We start from the raw sequence: 20800 nt of genomic DNA, 5'->3' as shown, positions 1-20800 counted from the left end.
AAAATACCCAGCCACAATTTTCCCAATACTTTTTTAAAGGGATGATGAATGAACTAACACAAAACAAGTGATACTTTTATGGACCTACCTGGTTATGCATTTAACACATTTATAATTGAAATCTACGTGACGTGACCATTAAACAATAATTCAAAACACAAATAGTGACGATCTATTAAAATTAGTCGTTTGTTTCTTATAAAAATAACGTGCATGTTCTTGAAATATTCTTTCATATTAAAGACTTTGTGAGCAAAAAAAGTGAGTTATTTGACTAAGAACATTGATGTATGCTTATTAACAGTGGTTCTTATAGATAAACATGCATTTTTTGAGCCAACAAAATTTTTTTGCAAAAATATGCTTGAGCCATCTTTTCCGCTTTTACCTATGATGGTACCCTACTTTCATGCAAAAAATCAGAAAAAATTAATGATCCAATTTTACACAAAGTCCAAAAAAAAACCTGTTTTTTAGCTGTTTTTTGGCCCAAATTTGCCCAAAAAATTTTTTTTTCGAAAATCGGGCTCCGTCACATTTTGACCACTACCATTTTGCACCTTTGTACCAAAAATCAAAAGATTCCTATGTTCAATCCCGAGAAAAGTTGGTAACAGATGGACGAACAAAGGATACATAGGACCTCCAGGTAGGTCCAAAAATAAGTTTGAGAATTTACACGAGTTTGATGTGATTAGAAATTCAAGCAAAGGAAATAAATAGAAAATTTTGGAAATGGTACAAAATAGGTTTTTGTTAAAAAAGTATTTATGATAATTACTGTCTACAACATTAGAAAATTTACAAAATTTCCTTCTTTTAATAAGGCTTACAATTGGCACAGAAATCCTAAAATGAAAATCGCAACTGGTTTATCAAGTTTATCAATTATAAAAATACATTTTGAAATCAACTTTTATTATAAAAAACTGTACAGCAGCAAAATGATAACTAAAAAGCTTAATGAGCAATAAATGCACATAGGAATAGAATAACATTGATAACAGGTAAGATAAGGATAGATGAAATAAACAAAAAAGTGCCAATACCCAGGGGCCTATCCAAACAATTGAAACAATTCCTTGACTAAGATTCCACTGACAGTTTTCTTTTGGCAAAGACAAAGAATATGGGTAGTTGAAAATTAGACCAAATATTCCGGAAAAGTTGAAACTCAATAATTTGTTGAATGAGTGAGTATTTTGATCCGCCATAAAATAGATAGGTGATTACTTTGATCACAACAATTAGGGGTCATAGACAAAAGATTTTCGAATTTTTTATCAGCATTTGGCCACGGAGGGGTAACTCGATTTCGAAACGATGGGCAAAATCTGCATTTCAAAATCGTACCCTTACAGCAAGGGGGGGGGTACAGAGGCAGGGTACTAACCCATAGGGTACTAACTTGATTTTTTACTAAACTTTTGTTTAGTACCACCCACCCATATTTAGTAGTGGGTACTACTTCACTTTTGCTTTAAATAATAGGGACACCACCCCTGAAATTTTAAATTTTACAGATAAGACCAAGAGAGGGGTACTATTGTTAGTTTTTCAGACTAAAAATTGACAGATAATTCAAGCAAACTATCAATGATGGAGTCAGAAGCTTTTGTCCTTTGATTTTCATCACACCCTTCTTGACCATTTTGGAAGTTTCGTCTTCAAAAAAATCAAAAACTTTCTCAAAAGAGTAAAAAAAATTTATCGATTAAAAAAATTTCAAATCAAAAAAATTAATATTTAATTTGAAAAAAGTCAAAATATTACAACAAACTACTTTTTTTATTGAAAAACAGCAAAATTCTGTGAAAAAGTACCCAAATAGTATCCTGCACTTGCTTGAAGAGTGAAAAATACACACCCCACCCCCAAAGTAATACCGTGGGGTACTAAATTTTTTGAAATGCCAAAATAGACACCACCACCTGGCTATGGGTCAGTACCCTGTGTCTGTACCCCCTGCTTACAGTGCAGTTCAATATCAATTTTAGACATTTAAAATTTTTCCAAACAAACGAGAAGTAAAAACCTTTCTTTTTTTCAATTATTTTTAATTTGTTTTGAAATTCAACCCTTGCAGTGCAATCTCACAGAAACACACCCTTACAGTGCATGTTGGGGTGATGAAAAACCCCACCCTTAAGCGCGGCAGATGACGTAGGCCACATCATATGAGTGCCCCCCTGGGCATTTTGCCAATAAGTTTCAAACCCCCTCCCCCTTTGCTCTTAACGGGCAAAATTCTTCAAACAAAGTCTTACTTTAAACACAATTTTCTTTTACTCATGCTGCCATCTTTTTCATCTCGTGATTGCCCCATTTGAATTTTGTCTATTTCATTTGACCCAGATAGAGTTAGTTTTTAATACCTGTGTTGATGTCGAAAATCGAAACGAAATTTAAAGGTTTTGTTTTTATATAAGAGTGATATTGTTTGCTTACTCATCAATTTTAATTCACACAAGCTTTTTCACATCGGATTGACATGGATGTGGAGCAAGATTGGCCAGAAAGAGAAAAAGAAAAAGCATGCTTATATCAGCATAATATAGCAATAGGTAGACACTGTCCTGATGGTGAATCATCAGAATCATTGTCTCGGAAGAACGAAAATGAAACCACTGAAAACGAAAGTGAAATTGGCCCGCACTCCAATTCCCGTAATCTTATCTTGATAGGAGTTTTTATAGTCTAAACTGAGGTTGCCCCCAAGGAAAATTGTCAACATAAAACTCTGCCCCTAAGCAGTGCGTCACAAAGAGCGATATTTCGATCGCACGGAAGCGCTTCAAAACACCAGCTTTTTTGGAGTTTTGTCTCGATTACCCAAACGCTTCAATATCGCGTAGGCTTAGGGGTCAAGACTAGAACCCCCAAAAAGAGACATTTGCCTGACCGAAAAAAAAATCATCATCATCAATTTCGTTAAATATCATAATCGTTTACTCACTGGAAATACGCAACTTTCGGAAATTCAATTTTTTTTTCGGTCGTGCTTCATTTTAAAAATAACGAAGCTGAAAAGTTACCATTGATCCAGCAAGTAAAAGGAGGTATTTCGACTAGTCTACGAAAATGTGCTCGCGCGCAGCGAATAGAATATCTCGCAAATTAATATATGCATAAAACTGACAAATCCCTTTCTTTTTCATTCTTAGGTGACGTCACCATCGACCCTGAATTGACAGTAAGAACAATGGAGAACCAAATTTGGCAATGCATAATTATTACGAACGGCCGAGAAAATTTGTGTGACGCAAAGATTGGGCCATAAACGCAGCGCTAGAAAAACACCCACTGAAAATTGAAACTAGGAATTTATTGAATATTTCACTAATAAAGCATCAAACGTTTTGTTTTTTGTAATTATCATAAATTCATAGTTTTTTTAAATACTATATTTTGAAGGTCAAAGGACAATTAAGGAAATATAATGTAATATATTATATTCGATTGTCAATGCCATACGACATTTCTGATAACCTGGTGTTAGCTTCGACACTTACCCCCGGATTGTTTTAGTGGCACTTAAGTCACGTGACTAAAAACTGTGTACCGTCAACTTCTCCAACTTGGGACGAGTGGTCGCAACATGGGACTTGTTGATATCTGGCCTGTATTTTCACTTACTGTTAAATCTCTTTGACAACAACTTTCACTTATAACGCGCCCTTTTTAACTTTTGTTTTCATTCAAAATGACCGGATGCCAAATGGAGAATTAGAGAACGCTCGCCGCCTAACCACCTACCGCCTGATGGGATTAACAAATAGCGAGTGTGTAACTTGCCGCGCGAGTGATGTCAAACGCTCCATCGTTTTGCCACTAATTTGCTCTTCTTCGTTCCAGACACTCGCGTGTGTTCCACTCCAGACGGTACTAATCGATAAATTCGATTATCGAAGTAATCGAAAATGATCGAAGTAATTGAACGACCATTTAATGATTAAAAATTGAATTTGAATACCAAAATTTCACAAAAATTGTGAGCCATTTTGTGTGCCTTCGCCCTGGGTTTCCTCAAGTGACTCATATCGCGCGATCTGATTGGTCGGAGAAAACAAAAGTGGTTTTCGCGCGTTCTGATTGGTCGGAGAAAACGAAAGTGGTTTTCGCTTGTGAATCGCATGTTTTAATTAGTCAAAATAAACTTGGTTTCAGATTATTTTGACGCGCTGCTTCTGGAAACATATTTGATAAAATTGAAGGTATTCAATATGATCGAAAGTGATTGAAAGTAATCGAACAGTAATCGAAACGATCGAACGAATCGAAAATGGTCGATAAAAATGCCATAATTTGGAGTTGAGTGAGTATTCGATCACCGATAGAATCGATAAGTGGTCACTAATCACCTTCAATTGTTATCGATCATTATTGACAAACGTACAAAACGTACAAAACTTGATAAGGACTATGATAAATACATTCTTGCAGAAAAGGAAGCTAGAAAGACATGCGACAACGCCTACAACAATTACATCCGAGACAAAGTACTCAGCGATAAAAAGAACACTAAAAGATTCTTCTCCTTTATAAAAGCAAAAAAGACAAACATTGTTGGAGTCAGTCCGCTGCTAGACAATAACGGGCAAATTCAAACAGAAGATCTTAGCATTGCAGAGACACTGAATAAACAGTTTTCTAGTGTTTTCTCTGTCGATGATGGAATATCACCCGAAATTAACGATCCACAAGGCCCTCCAATTGGAAAAATTACCTTTACCAAAAATGGCATCACCAAACTCTTAAAAGACCTTGATCCAAATAAAGCGAGCGGACCAGATGGAATATCAACAAGGATCTTAAAAGAATCAAATATCTGTGCAAAAGCAAACAATACCAGGTTCTTCCTACAGCGAAATCTTGTCAAGAGTAACCCAGAAATGCGGCTTAAATGCTTTAAAATCTTCGTAAGACCAACATTAGAGTATGCATCAACTGTTTGGGACCCAGCTGGAAATGAAACTTTAAAAGCTAAAATTGAAATGGTTCAGAGAAAGAGTTTGCGCTGGATCTACAGCTCGTGGCAACAGACTGTAAGCCCAACAATGTTAAGAAGAAAAGCTGACCTTGAAACTCTAGACGAACGTAGATGCAGAGCTCGGGTAAAAATGCTACACGAAATATATCATTCAACAAAACAAGTAAATAGAGAAATGATACCAATAAAGCAAAGATGTGCTAATACAAAGTTTAACCCTATCCAAAGCAGGATAAAGATATACGCAAACTCTTTTACACCAAATACGGTGGGCTCTGGAACAAATACCAACAAAATTGACAAACATAAAAGACCTGGATGTTTTTAGAAAGAAATGGATAAAATATCAATTAGCGATTTTTAATCCTATTAAAATATTCAAAATTTTAAACATTATCTTATTTATTTTTACCCACATTTGCGAATATAAACCTTTGTCAAGCTCTAACAAATTCACAACTCACTTCAGCTTTTCTCAACTTCTCGAGTTTACTTTCCTTCGACTAACTATCAATGCCAGATTACACCCTTTCCAATATACTGAGCCACGGAGGTAATGTTTTTAGATTAGTGGCTAATATTTTTATCTAGATCTTTATATGTACATAATAAATTGATTTTTACTATTTATTACTCATTATTTTATTATTTCTATATTTTATATGTTATAAATTTAGGCTACATTCTTAATATTTTTCATTTTATTAATCATATTTTTTGTTACATTGGCGAGAATAACTTTGTATAAAGTTTTTGCTAATCAAATAATAGAAATAATAGAAATAGAAATGATTACTTCGATCACAATCGAACGTTCGATTAGTACCGTCTGGTCCACTATGGATTGTTTTCATATTTTGATTTAAAAGCCTACCGTAACTTGGTCTAATGTCGACATCCCTCTTCTAATTTCGACATCCTTCTTTAGAGATAGGAATAATAGGAAGGTCGGAATCACTGTTGGACTCCTCAACTGATTGCTCAGCAAAAAAAAATAAGTTTCAATCAGCGATTCCGACCTTCCTATCATTCATATCTTCAAAGGGTGACGAAATTAGAAGAGGGATGTCGACATTAGACAAACCTACGGTACTCGGTGCGAAAGAGAAATCGTGTATTTTTTAATACGCTGTTCATTAACTCAAATCAAATGACTTTGGAGGTTCGGTGAAATGGTGGCCGAATTGCCGTCCCATGTTGTGTCAGATAGTCCCAAGTCGGAGGAGCAGTTGACGGTATTATGCAGTCAGGACCTCTTTGGACTTTTTTAACATTAGTTCGGATAGAATAAAAACATACCTGATCAACACAACCAAACCTTCTGTCTTGCGCGTTTACTCTTTCCTTCACAACAACTTTCGTTTTTGCTTATGTAGGTTTTAAAATCCACAAGTAATGAACCTCTTATAGCTTTATCTGAATAAATCTGGTTGAAAACCAGGTTTCATTCCGTACGTTTTTTATCCACGTGGTGAACCGGTTTCCCCGTTTTCCCGATAATTAAAAATTGGAACTTTCCCGTGGGCGCGATTGGGCGTACCGCCATCGCGAAATATTTTTCGTGAAAATTTACCATATTCTAACGCTAATATAATCTAGATAGGAAACAAATATTAAATTTTATCTTTTTTTGCTCGTATTTCTAAATTTCAAGATAAAAAGAACTATCTACGAATTATTTTCTTTAACGGCCGTTGAATCGACATTGACATATTTAATGATGTCATAATCAATGCCGTGCATATTTTGTCAGCAGCGCCGTGCATATTTTGTCAACATCCTTTTCATTGGATAAATACCACTAAAATATACAAGATAAGTAAACATAAATTTATCGCCCGCGAGCACGGCTTAGCTAAGCGCACATCTCTTATTCATTATCTAAGAATTGAAGCGGGCAAAGATTACCGCGCGGCTGATAGCGGACGAAGGTTTTTTTGAAGATATTTTCAGTTATAATCCAAGGTAGAACAAACTAAACATAGAAAGGGAGTATTTTTTAGTGCATTATACGATGATCGCTATTTTTTTTGAATTCTATGTTTAGATTTTTTTACCCAGTCCCGTTGCTATGTAAGCGCGCCCTGTTGCTAAGACCTTTGCTTGAAATCGAAAGCGAAACCAAGATTATTTAGCACACACTGCCGTTTGCGTAATATTGATAAAGTGAAAGGAGGTCCTGACTGGTATTATGTTGAACCTGAATGACCAAAAGAGTACTTACTTACATAAATTGTGGAAGTGAACGCTTGAAACGAATGTTTGGGAAATCAAAAAGACAACTTTTGTAAGGATGTTGAGTTTTGTGTATATCCCACTTTGTGATGCACTACTAAGATCTGCTTCCCCCACAAAAAAAGCCAAAAAAACAGGTAAATATAGCCAGGCGGTGTCAATCGAACTGTTCGATTATCGAACTAATCGAACTTAATCGAACCCTATCGAACGATAGCTGTTCGATTACCGAACCCAATCGAACACCTATCGAACCGGGAAAACTTTCGTAAAGTTCGATGACTGTTCGATTATACGATTATAGTTTGATCGCAGTTCGATGAATACGATTGAGCTTCGATCAGTTCGATTAAGATCGATGAAGTTCGATTGGTTCGATTAAATCGATTTATACCTTGCCGCCCAATTTTTTATTTATATTCCGAGGGCGTATTGGCGGCCGCCCACGGGCCATTCTCGCGGGCCATAGAAGCATTCGGTGCCTGTGTTTTGATTAAACAACCTCGTAATTTATTTTCTGAAAGGTTGGTAGAATCAATCCGACACAACCATCGAACCACATCGAACTTAAATCGAACTCATCGAACTAAATCGAACTTATCAAGAAATTTTCGTAAAGTTCGATAGCTGTTCGATCGGGTTCGGTAATCAAACAGCTATCGTTCGATTTTGTTCGATAAAGTTCGATGGTTCGATAACGAAAATCGGTTCGATAGGGTTCGGTTGACACCGCCTGGATATAGCCAGTTTTCAATGATTTTGCCCCTGAAACTGTAGATATTATCAGAATTTTGCCCCTTTGAAAAGTGCAGAAAGTGAGCAATCTCTGCCCTCGAGATCTCGATGATTTCTGCCATACTTTGAAAACTGGCTGTTCTCCATAACAACTACCGTAACTTGGTCTAATGTCGACATCCCTCCTCTAATTCTGACACCCTTTTTATCAGCTAAAATTGATAAAAAGGTTGAAACTGTTTTTCTTTGCTTGGTGGTCAGAGAGGAATAATCCTTTTTCAATCAGTGATTCAAGCTTTCATATTATTCCTGTCCCTAAAGAGGGGTGTCGAAATTAGACGAGGGATGTCGATTTATATGATCCATATATTATAGCTATCTAGATTGATTTTCCTTTGTACTAATGAACGGCTTTGAAAGCTTAGTATTTATTAGCTAATCGTTCTTAGTTTTTTATTCACTGTACATATCTTAAAAACGAGAAGAGACTTATCTTATCTTATCTTATCATAGACCAACTTACGCGTTACGGTATATATAAACCAAAGAGTCAAATTTTTGGCTAAGTTCATGACTGTTTAAAATGTAGCTAATAGAAATACTTACTTTACCAAAGATAATAACAGAATTTATGAAACGAAAGTGATGAAAATCTTAGTTAATTTATATCTCTGACTGTCTGATCTTCATTCAACACTGCCAGTCAGGAGTAATACCTTAAACAAGGCGTATACCTTGTTTAGGATGTACCTTAAACAAGGTACATGTATATACCTTGTTTAAGGTAGGGGTACCTTGTTCAAGGTATTTTTTAAGATTTCCTCAAAAAACATAGATTTTAAATGTGTTAAGGAAAAAGGGCATGTTGAATTTTAGCACAAAGGAAAGAGGAGTCCTAGATTGACCAAGTAGTGAAAAAATTATCAAAATCTACAGACGGAATCTTTTTCATCTTTGTTTTATCTTTGCACTTTGGAACTACCTTATTGGAACTAATTTTCGCGGGAACTAATTTTCGCGGTCGAAAAAAAATATCCGAAAAATTGCATTTCACGGGTTCTAATTTTGGCGGTTTTTCCATTCTGGAATTTTCGCGGGTTTTAATTTTCGCGGTTTTTGCCCTTTTTTGGACAAATTTCTTTCATTTTCCTAGGGATTTTTCAAGATTTTCGATAAAATTGGAAAAAAATTGCATTTCGCGGGAATTAATTTTCGCGGTTTTCAACTCTCAAAGTTTTTCGCGGGATCAAATTTTCGCGATTTTGACGAAAAACCGCGAAAAACGCTAAAATTAAATCCCGCGAAAATTAGTTCCAATAAGGTAGGTTTGGAACCATAAATTCAGGGGAAGAAGACAGGAAGCAAAGAAGAATAGTTAATAATATCTTAAACAAGGTGTATACCTTGTTTAGGATGTACCTTAAACAAGGTATGTATATACCTTGTTTAAGGTAGGGGTACCTTGTTCAAGGTATTTTTTAAGATTTCTTGAAAAAACGTCGGGTACCATTTTAAATTGTTTTGTATTTTTTGTGTAAAGCTCTTTCTACACCCTTTAAAAAAGCCGATTTCGTTTCATGTAGACTAGACTTTAAGGTTGTTTTAAAATTGAAGATTGTGATCAATTCCGGCTGTGGAATTTTCTAGACTAAAAATCACCATGGGAATTCAGTTTCTCGTGCTCTTTCCAATGGTATAGACGAGAGAGTGCCCTTTTTCCTAGTTTGGAAAATATTCCCACTACTTCCTAAATAGGAAGTATCAAACAATAGAAATTTGGAATTCTCACTTGAACAAGGTATACCCCTTGTTTAAGGTATTATATTACTCCTGACTGACTGCTGCTACCTCGATTGTTTAGGTCGGTCCACTTGGTCCGGCTTTGAGCTCAAAGTCTAGTCTACTGTATCAGACCGCTCCGAGCTTTAGGCTCTCCTCTTGGTCTATGAGCATTTGTATGGTTTACTAATATTAGTTACCCCGGAAATCAAAATATGGTGTACGCATAAATTTTCATAAATTACGTAATTTATTTCATTGCAAAGGCCGTTCTTGCTTTTTAATAATGGTAGATAGGCAGTGCGCAAAAAAAGAAGTGAGAGAAGAAGAAACATGTGTGATGTTTTGCTGGTTATGTTATGCTTTTTTTTTGTTTATACGTTTATTACATTCCTGCATATGTAGTTTATTTATATGTGTTAAGAAGCCAGGGTTTACAAAAAAAATAATTTGTGGGCTTTTCTTATTATGAGACAAATACTGCAACCAAAATGCAAGAGGCTGTTTATCCCCTGTTTATGCTGCTCTCTCTGTCTGCTGTTGTGTTGTGTGATAACTTTTTAAAGACAGAATATTTTGACAAACAAAAAACATCAGTATTACTTAAAGTATGCTAAAATTAGCGTTCAGTAAGTATTTCTAATTAATGACACAATTTGGATTTGGTTATTGCTTGTTCACATAAAGATTTTACTGTACATGTTATCTTTATAATAAATTACTCAAATAAAACAATAATCAACCCTTAAATCAAACCAGTTTCTATAGGTAAAGTGTGCAGCACGAGCTATGGATCAAATCCTTGCGTGACTGGGCGCACCACTCCTTCAATGATTTGCAATTTAAGTGCTAGTATGCCTTTATGGTGGAAAACCTTTAAATTGCGAGAGAAGGAACACAGTCAGATTTATTCACTTCAAAGGAAAATTAGAACTGAAATCCAAAGATCCAAACCCAATGCAAAAATTCAATTTTTTAATTTTCCCCCTAAATTATCAAAAATTGAATATACATGCAAAATATAAATTGTCATAGAATGCAGCAGCAGAAAGTCTCTAAAATAGTAATAGCCTTGAATGAAAAAAGGAATCAAACTATTTTCATGATAAAAAATTTCAATTTGACAAATTACCGCCAAATAAAGTAAAAACAAAAAGGAAATATTTTGAGGATAAAATGGGTATCTGTCTTTATTGTCCATGAGAGGAAAATTTGAAATATGCAGTCAGATTACAAAGCGGTTTTACTCAGAGTCTATAATCTGATCAATTAAAATATAAAATATAAAAAATTCAAATATCAGATTATTCTTTTCTAGGGTGTTTTATGGTATATACAACAGAAAGAAAAAATGAAATAAATTAAGATTTTTAAATTCCCAAGAAACTTAGATTCTTAAAGGTAGATTTTGGCGATTTTGGTGGAAGTTTGTTGGAATGGTTAAAATTGATACCCTTGAAAGGTGTGAATATTATATGTACCTATTTAATGATGAATCTCTGTGTTATTTATATATAGCCAATAACAATTTCTTTTACATTATTTATTTTAGATGAAAAATGTCCAAAATGTTAAAATCTTGTCACATTTGTCGAAAGAATATTACATCAAAACAAGATTTCAATTATATAGATTCAGACTCAAAGAAATTCTCGCCACGTGAGGAACTTAATTCTCTGGGAATCAAAATTATCAATTCAAGTCCTTATATCTGCCTAACTTGCAAAAAATTGCTTCAAAAAAGACAACAATGTAGATTTACACTAGCAGATGCTAACAAAAAACTTGATGAACTCATTAAAGCAAATAGTAAAGTCATCCCCAATCATCATTTGCCACCAATGCCAGTTTTCCCATCACAATCACTTTCAGTATCACAATCACCTTCTGACGGATCATTTTTGCCTTTGAAATCACCATCACCGATAGCATCACCACCACCGTTGAGAAATGGTACCAATGCAAATGGAAAAACAGCTACCAGCTTAATGTCACCTCAATCAACTCCATTATCAAAGATTCCACTATCACCATCTGATGTAACATTATCCTCCATAACATCGCCACGACCGATGGAAAATGCAACCAGTGGAAATGAAACAACCATCTGTTTAATGTCTCCACCATCCACTCCATTATCAAGAATGCATCTCATCTCACCCCCTCCTGAGGTTCCTAATAACAAAAAAGTGAAATTAGACAATCAAGCATCCACTGAAATCAATTTAAAAGTTTTTTGGCCTTCTGGACAGATAAAGGACCGTAAAATTGACTCTTCTTTGAACCCGATTGCTCTTGCTTTACTTAAGGAAAATCCCAAATCAATTGCCAAATCAGCTTGGAGCAACAAGAATGTCCGTGAACAACTCATCCCTCATTTTTTAAAAGAAATTGAAAAAGAATCTACAACAATGTGCCAAAATCGAACATTTTCAGTAGAAAAAATGGAAAAAGTGGAGAATAAGAGCATTTTCAAGAAAACTTCAAAGGAAGATCTATTAAATTTTACATTTAATGGTGCTGATGAGGAAATGAAACAAAGGTGTCCTCTATTTCGAGAAATCTTGAAAACAGTATCACTCCGAACAGGGAGATCAGAGGAAAAGGATTTGTATTGGCAATCTACAATTGTTACCGCTGCGGCAGTCTGTTTCAAAAACAGGAGCAATAGAATGACTGCACTACAACAAATTATAACTTCGATGGTGCAACATTCCTCTTACACGGTAAACAAATAATTTAAAGGGGTAAACAGTGTGAACAAAACTAAAATGTGCTTTCATAAAACCAACATTGCTTAGTTCACTTTTGCTATACCAATAATTATCTTGACAATTGATGTGGATGCAGGTGGGTGCTACCTGGTGCTGCAAATAGACACTCAATATCAATAATTTTTAAAGGTACATAAATTCAAAAATTAACTCACCTTTCTTTTTAAGAGCTCGATAATCAGACTGAAGACACTTCGGCTTGCTGTTTCTCATCGTACACATTATCGTAAACTTGTTGAGTATGGTAAAGGTCACGATAGTCCATTAAAGAGGAGCATCAATTTTGAAAGCAAGAAGCTCCATCAGAAACATCTTGAAGAATGTACACTAACTGGTGACGAGGTAAATCTATAACAAAATCATAATAATTAAATCAGTATTTGGCGAATTGATAATTTTTTTTGCAGGGGGAGGTTTAACTACACTAACTGAAGGGGAAATATCAAATTATATATGCCATTTGTTTAATTTGTTTAGAAATCACTATTGGAAGGTCAAGAGAAGAGCGGAAAGAAAGATTTTGATGATGTCAAATGTAAGATAAAGATTATTTCTTATCAACCAAAAATTGCCTGCTGAATTCTTGAAGTGTCATTTTTCAAAATGCTTTCCAATAACAGTCTTTACCTAACCAGCAATCCAACAATTACTGATAATATTAATACTTAAATTTTTTTCATAACTAGGTTCTAGTCCAACAAAAAAGCAAGGAAGACGAAATCAGGATGATGTGATCTCTGGAGACGGTAATAATTGTTTTTATTCAGAAAAGACAATCAACTATATTTCAAAAATTATAGCAACTATTTTACAAAAGAACAAGTAAAAAAGAGAAAAAAATCAACACATTATTTGCTTTTTTAGATCCACTGAGTCCGATTAAGGGAAATCACGACAATCAAGTCAACGATGAAGATGGAGAAGATGAGGATGAAGATGAAGACAGTGAAGAACATAAGAATGGTGCCAAGGTTAAAATTGCCTAAAATTTTCTATAAGATTGTTTGGTTTTGCCAAAAACATAAAATTCTGTGCTTGGTAAAATACCAGTCTGCTTTTATGTGCAAACTAATCTATTAGTCTATAGTGACCAAAATCACATTACAAAATTTCACATTTAGTATTTATTTAGTATTATTAGAGCATAAAATTCTTAAACCCTATAATATTGAATGATCTTGCAATATATTTCAGGTGATATTTGACAATGTTGATGTTGTCATCAAAGTCAGTGATATGACTGAAGAAAATCAAAATGTTGACTCACATGATTGTGTTAAGGCGTATGTGATGAATAGAGTTGGTGGTAATGATTTGAGCACTGATTCTCCAAGAAGAAAGCTGAATGATGTTCCAAATGGAGAGTTCCTTTTTGATAAAGATGATCACAAGAAACAACGATCTGATTATATCACTTTGGTTCAACGAGTCATTGTTGAAGATATCCAATGCTTAACAAAAATGAAGGATTGCGTTGTTCAGCATATTCCACATAAACACTCGAAGGAAATGTCTAAAAAAAGTCAAATGGTAAGTTTATTGTGGTTATCCCTAAATTAATTTTCATAAAACTTTTCAGCAAAAGTTTCTCAAAGTAGTTCCTAAAATAGAAACTAGTCTCAATATCAATGGATTGAATGGCACAAATATATTTTCTTTTTAATCATATTTAGAACCTCCTTGGTATGATTTTTGAAAATGAGAATGATAATGATGGAATTGCACGAATATTAGAAGACTTTCAACAGTATCAACCAAAAAGTGTCATAAATAACGAAACATACCTTGGTACGCTAGCTGTTGTTGGGGACCAACTGTCTGTTGAACGTGCTATCAATTCTCAGTTCCAATCAGCTAATGGTTTCACTCCAGAAGAAAGGTTGGATGGAATGCATTTTGAAATTGCTGATTTCCATACTGAGATGAAATTCATGCAGGTAATTTTTACTTTTCTTCTAAAAGTTTTAATTTTGAAAAATCCTGAAAAATCAGATGTGAAAGTAAAAGCAAAATTTTCTTTCAATCAACCCAAATAATTGAGGAAATATTCTGTTGCAGAACACTTGCAAAAATAAATATTTTATTTTGTCATTTAAGCTATGCTTCAACAACTTCTACCTTACTGACACTTCTGACAAGTGTACTCTTGGAAGTGATAAAGTCCTCATAAATCGGAGAAACGTTGTGACTGAAGTCAAGAGAAATTATGCTGCTTGTCGTCAATTTCTTGATGTTGAATTAGAAGCAAGAATAATAGCAGCTGCACTGGTTGAATTGTCAATCAAAAGTGTAAATGATATTCCTGATGATAAAAACCTTCCACCTGATGCCTTGGAGTCAAACCAGTCAAAGAAAAAATTTCTCAAAATACTGTCGGAAAGAATTGTGGATAAATATTTTCTTAAGTCGGACCAGTTGGCTGAATTTCTGAAGATGAAAAATTCACAATCACAATCACAAGTAATAATTTCAAAATTGTATTATTGATTAAGTGATAAATTTATTATTTTAAGAGCATAACATTTTTGAAAAGTAGAGTGAAGTAAAAACTTACAAAACTAAATATTGAGAAATTCTATAAAATAAAAAATATCTCTGCATTTTTCAGCAAAGTGACACATCAGACGAGCAAACAGAGAATGGACGTTTCAAGTGTCGTTTACCCGGATGCAAACAGACTTACCAGCATAATGGAAAATTGAAGAGGGACCATGAGTTGAAGGTAAGGAGTGCCAGAAAATGTTACTAGTATTTCTTTTTGAAATAGGAAAAATTTTGAATTCATGGCTTGGTTGTTCTTTTGAAATTTCAATCAAAGTTGGATAGTTGTAACAGGGTTTGAATTTTTAAATGACTTGTGACTCCCTCACGAATCACAAATGAAGATCTTTACAAGTCAATTTTTGCTATCGAATGGATAAAATTGCGAATCAAACTTTAAACAGTCTTGTTTATCAAACAATGCCTTTTTCTCATTTTAAGAAACATGGTTTAGAGCCAATTGAATCAAAATGCCCAAATTCAAAAATAAGTGACAACAAAACTGATGATGATATGTTTAATTATCAATGCAACGTTATGGAGTTTATGATGCTCATCAGAAACTTCAAAGATGCAATAAGTGAAGGTGATGGTGATCGTATTATTCGTACATGGAAATTCATGCTTCCCTATTTGAAGGTTGACGGGGCAGGAAGCAGGAAGTATGCAGTGGAAGGATTTCACCTACTTTGCCAGGTGACTTGTTTGCTGTCCGAGCAAGATGCTTACAGACTGATTTGGAACCGAACCCTCAAGAAGAAAGATGGACACGGTAGGAAATTATTATTGATGATAAAATTATATTGGAAGTAAAAACTTCTAAAATCTAACCCTATAAAAAATAACAAGATCTTGTTAACTTAAGATACAGGCCTATTAAGATATAATAAGGGGCCGTCCATATAGTACGTACGTAGTGAAGGGGGAGATGAGGTTTAGCCAAAGTGTCTATTGTTGGAATGACGTCATTTCTATTGTTCTCTGCGTACAAGGGGGGAGGAGTGTCAAATATTTGGAAAATTCTTGCGTACAGATGTATAGACGTACTATATGGATGACCCTAAAGGCAACTGAAAGATTTAATGAGATTTCTTTTGTTACTTCAGGTGGTAATGTTGCATTAGACATGGGCCTAGAACACCTGATTAAAGTTGTGAAAATGCTGAAAAAAAGGCTTGGACCCCATCAAAAGGACGAGAAAATATTGGACAAATATCTCAAAGCACTACCCTACAACAAAGCGCTGTTGGAAAACTTTGATAAACAGTCAGGAATTTATAAAAGATCTGGAGAGCACAAGAAAGCTTCGAACTTAAAGGACAAGCTCAAAATTGTAGATGAACTATTGAGACAAGAAGCACTCAAGAAAAAAAAAGAGAGAAAATATTCCAACTTCCGCAAATGCCAAGACAGTCTCCTGAAAAACTTTGATATCAGTGACTACTACAAATGGATAAGTGATCATAAAAACCAGATTGCAACTCAAAAAACTGTACGTTAGTAGAAACATTCTATGTTGAAAATATTTTTTAAACTAATTTTGTAACACATCTTGTTATGTTATAAAGCATTTCTTCAGACTTCTTTTGTTAGCAATTGAGTAAATTTCCCAGTTTACAAAAAAAAATTACTCATTAAATTTCAATTTAATTTTGTTATACTTTGTTTTGTCAATGTATATATATATATATATTATATATTGTAGAAAAATTTAAAAAAGGGTCAATCAGAATCTTGTGAATCATCCAGTTGCTTTAACATGATAGAGTCACTAAGTGTGTCAGCCAATGATGGATCGTTTGCAATTTCATACCACTCATCACCAATGACACTTGTTGAGGTATAAAAATCTGTTGTATTGTTTAAAAACAATGAGTCCATCTCAATGTCCTCAAATAACTCCCCAAAAATTTTTAATATTTGAATGGCTTGTTCTCTTCTCCAAACAAATCCAAAAAAATACACATCTGCAACAGTAAAAACTTTAGTGGCATTCTTAATGATTGACCTAATTTGGAAATCATCAAATTCCATGTATGGGGAAGGAATACCAACAGGTTTGATATCAACCTCTAAAAAAGTGTTTTTGTAAGTTATAAGTCTCTCCCTTAATAGATCGAGGTTAGAATCTAAAATCACACGTTGTTTGGTTGGGCTGCTATTCTGGCTCTGTAGTGCAAACTCAATAGGGTTCCACTTCTTTTCAGGACATTCACACTTAAGGGCACAGACATCGCAGCACTCACAACCACATGCAAACTCAGACTGATTGGATGCTGAAAAATTTGATAAGATCATATTTCTTCGGCATTTAGATGATTCTTGTACAAAGTCTCTCATTTTAGCATCAACTTTGCTTGTAAGCGCACTGGTATAAAATAGGCGACTTATACTTGGCTCACCATTTCTACCGATACGCCCACTTTCCTGCACAAATGAGGTAATTGACTTTGAAGGACCAAAATGGATAGACTCATTCACACCTCTGCAATTCACACCCATACCAAAAGCTATGGTGCAGATCACAACACGCAAGTGTGTATCCTGCTTGGTCACCTGATCAAGAATATGACTCTTCACGGAATCAGGTGTCCCCCCATGGAACATGTCTACCCTTCTCAATCTTGGATCTGGAACAGCACCACTGTACAAATTTTGGCCAAGATTTAAGGTAAACATGTTGAACAAAAGTGCACAACGTTTACGTGTTTGACAGTAGATCAAGCGACGTTTGGAGGAATCACCATTGTTCACAATATCTTGAATTACGAAGGCAAAAATAATGGACAGACTGACTTTAGGGACCATTTGTACCTGATAATAAATGTTCTTTCGGTCAGGATCAAGAAGGACTCTTGTAAAATCATCTGGTGTCAGCCCAAGTGACTCAAAAATTTTCAACTCCATTAACCGTGAAGCAGTTGCAGTGAAAAGCGCAAACGAAATGTTGTCACCTAGCAAGGTCCTCAATTGAACAAGATTGGCATAATACTTCCGGAAAACTTTCTTTTTGAAATCAGCAAATCCCCTGAAGAGAACAAGGACAAAAAGGTAGGAAAATGGAAGATGATTTTGCTAAACATGAGTTATATAATTCATTCAGGAGATTTGGGTGACAGAGCAGCATATGCATTTTGCCCTTATATATATAGTATGAAAATATATATAAGTTTTTTTGAAAATATATACTATTAACAATCTTTTCACTTTTAAAAACATTGACAAAACAGCAACAAGTTAACAAAATATCATAAGAAATTTCTTCTTGTCATTGTTTTGATGCTGGAGTTTTTAATTAATTCAACATGACATCGTGATCTGAAAAAGGTCTACTCAGAGTATATATAGCAAACACATAAATAATGGAAAACTTTAAAGAGAAAATTGCCAGCACTTTTCAAAATTTGAATCAATGCTGCAGTGAATTTAATTAATACTTGACACTAACCACTCTGCCATTACATGGGCCTCGTCTATTGCAACACCAATGCAGTGTTCTTGGAAAGAAGACGAGGAAAGTAGCTGTCTCAGTTTTACCTTCGATAGCATACTTTCTGGCGAGGTGAAGACTAAAGAATAAAATCCTTGTTCAACATCATCCAGGACAGAGCCAAGATTCTCGGTTTTCTGGTGGATGGCTACAGCTGTTATAGGGGTTTTCTCTTTAAGGTATTTGACCTGGTCTTCCATTAAGGAGATTAATGGGGAAACAACAATGAGTGTCGAGACCCCAAGACATTGCTCATTGACACAATCAAAAAACCAAGGAATGCCTTGATAAATTATGGACTTTCCAAAGCCTGTGTGTGCACTAAGATATATGTTTTTACCCAAACAAAATTCCTCTATCAATTCGATTTGTTTTGGGTGAAACTTCTCAATTCCAAACACATATTCTTCCAAAAATTTAACAGTTTCATCACGAGTAAAAGTAGCCATCTTGTTTTGATTTTGTTAGCAGGCCGTTTGTTATGTTTTCTTGATTATGCGTGTACTCAGTGCGCATGTGCGGGAAAAGATTTCTCGAAATATTGGAGTTGTAACAAAAGCTCATATCCCGAAGAGAAGAAGGTTTAACGCACGGAGCGAGGGAGATATGACGTAGCCTACTCAAAGTCCTGCTCTATTTTTTCACTAGAGTACATATTTTTAATAGTAAAAAAGATGCTCGATCCAAAGATGTTAAAAAATATCCGTGCAGCGCTCATTTAAAAATAATGACCATACTTTTGATTTAATTTTTTGTAAAAGAACTTTTGTAATGAAATTCAATGTAACTGTTTAGGATATACTTTTTATTTTCAGAAAATACTTAAAAATCCCCTTTAATTATTTTTATTGAGTTATTACAAAGTTTAAGAAATTAAATTTTAGTCTGTATTTTTATTTATATGAATTGTGTAATTTACCGAACGAAAGCGTCTTTAGTTACGAGGAATCTCGGCAGCGAGTCACAGCAAATTGATGGTCGTGTGTAGATTGTAAATGACTCTCCAGGATTTTTTCTACTTTCTCTACTTCCTATCTTCCATTCTATCTCCTAGTCTTTTCCATTTTCTGACTTTCTGAGACTTGTTTTCTGCTGATTTCTACTAACTTTTCTATATTTCAAACTTTCTCCAAATATCGACCCGACCGGGTTTCGAACCCACCAAATGAAAGTATCTCTGATCAGAAACCCAGCGCGCTATCCGTTGAGCCACACTCGCACAGCAGAAAACAAAATTTGTAAATACTTATAGAATGACAAAAAGGACGGGGGTAATGTTATTATAATATGGGTAAAAGTACCCCTTTTTTAACCTGACTGAAATTCGAGCCGTTACTAGCAACCCTGCGGGGCCCAAGGCGCCGAGTATGCACCCGGCACAGTGACAAGCCGTTACTAGCAACCCTGACCCTACCTAACTGATAATAACAGAACCCCCGTCTAAATGGAACCACCATACCCCCGTCTAAACGTTTCCGCAGTTTGAAAAATTTTTCGCCTTGGTAGTCATTTACAATTTAACCGACACCCAGCAAAAATCAAAACAAAAACTTTTTGGACTTTTATGAGGGTACTTTTGTTTTCTTTTGTATTTCTTCTGTTTCTCTTTTTAGCAACAGTATCTTATCCTGAATATATGTTTTGGAATGCCGAACTTATCTAGTGATTCTTTTTGTAATATAACTTTTAGAGAGACAAAACTGGCTGACTATTGTTAAACCGTGTAGAGGGGGGTGCCCAGTGCCCCAGTGCCATGATGACCAGGTCAGGACGATCTCACCAGTATGGATTTTGTGTAACTAACGCCGAAGATCTTCGGCGTACAACTGAAACGTTTGTGGCGCATTGGCGTAAGGGTACTTACAAAGATAGTTTGATTTTTAGATGGCTTAAAGTAATAATTCCAGCTCGGCGTGAATGACTCCGTAATCCATCCATTGATTTTTAGCTTTCATTTGGCTAAATTTGCTTTTGCTCGCTTTGCTCGCTTATGTTCGATTGCGTTCAATTGATGTTCGATTGCTTTCGATTGATGTTCGATTGTCGATTCATTGACCCCCGGATTGTTCATCGCATAATTTCTATGGGAAATTGAAAGTAATTTCATTCGGCTTGTGATGTTTGCCAGGCGGTGTCAACCAAACCCTATCGAACCGATTTTCGTTATCAAACCATCGAACTTTATCAAACAAAATCGAACGATAGCTGTTCAATTACCGAACCCGATCGAACAGCTATCGAACTTTACGAAAATTT

General features: G+C 34.9%; 1 protein-coding gene and 1 long non-coding RNA gene across 2 annotated transcripts; both read right to left on the bottom strand.

Moving 5' to 3' along the window:
• Window positions 1–11308: 11308 nt before the first annotated feature.
• Window positions 11309–14489, bottom strand: LOC136821475 (uncharacterized). The gene is made up of 4 exons (XR_010848747.1): window positions 14298–14489; window positions 13781–14026; window positions 12669–12861; window positions 11309–11914 (listed from the first exon to the last, which is right to left on the bottom strand). It is a non-coding gene; the product is annotated as an uncharacterized lncRNA (long non-coding RNA).
• An 812-nt stretch (window positions 14490–15301) lies between these two features.
• LOC136821477 (probable ATP-dependent DNA helicase RecS) lies at window positions 15302–19158 on the bottom strand. The gene is made up of 2 exons (XM_067077710.1): window positions 18503–19158; window positions 15302–18082 (listed from the first exon to the last, which is right to left on the bottom strand). The coding sequence occupies exons 1-2, from the start codon at window positions 18991–18993 to the stop codon at window positions 16777–16779; spliced, it is 1797 nt and encodes a 598-aa protein (XP_066933811.1). The 5' UTR covers window positions 18994–19158; the 3' UTR covers window positions 15302–16776.
• Between the last annotated feature and the right edge of the window lie 1642 nt (window positions 19159–20800).

This window comes from Clytia hemisphaerica, unplaced genomic scaffold (genome assembly GCF_902728285.1).
Source record: "Clytia hemisphaerica strain Z4C2 unplaced genomic scaffold, Clytia hemisphaerica genome assembly, whole genome shotgun sequence".
NCBI classification, from domain to species: Eukaryota; Metazoa; Cnidaria; class Hydrozoa; order Leptothecata; family Clytiidae; genus Clytia; species Clytia hemisphaerica.
Note: the sequence above shows the minus strand (reverse complement) of the source record. Positions and strands in the feature narration are given on the sequence as shown.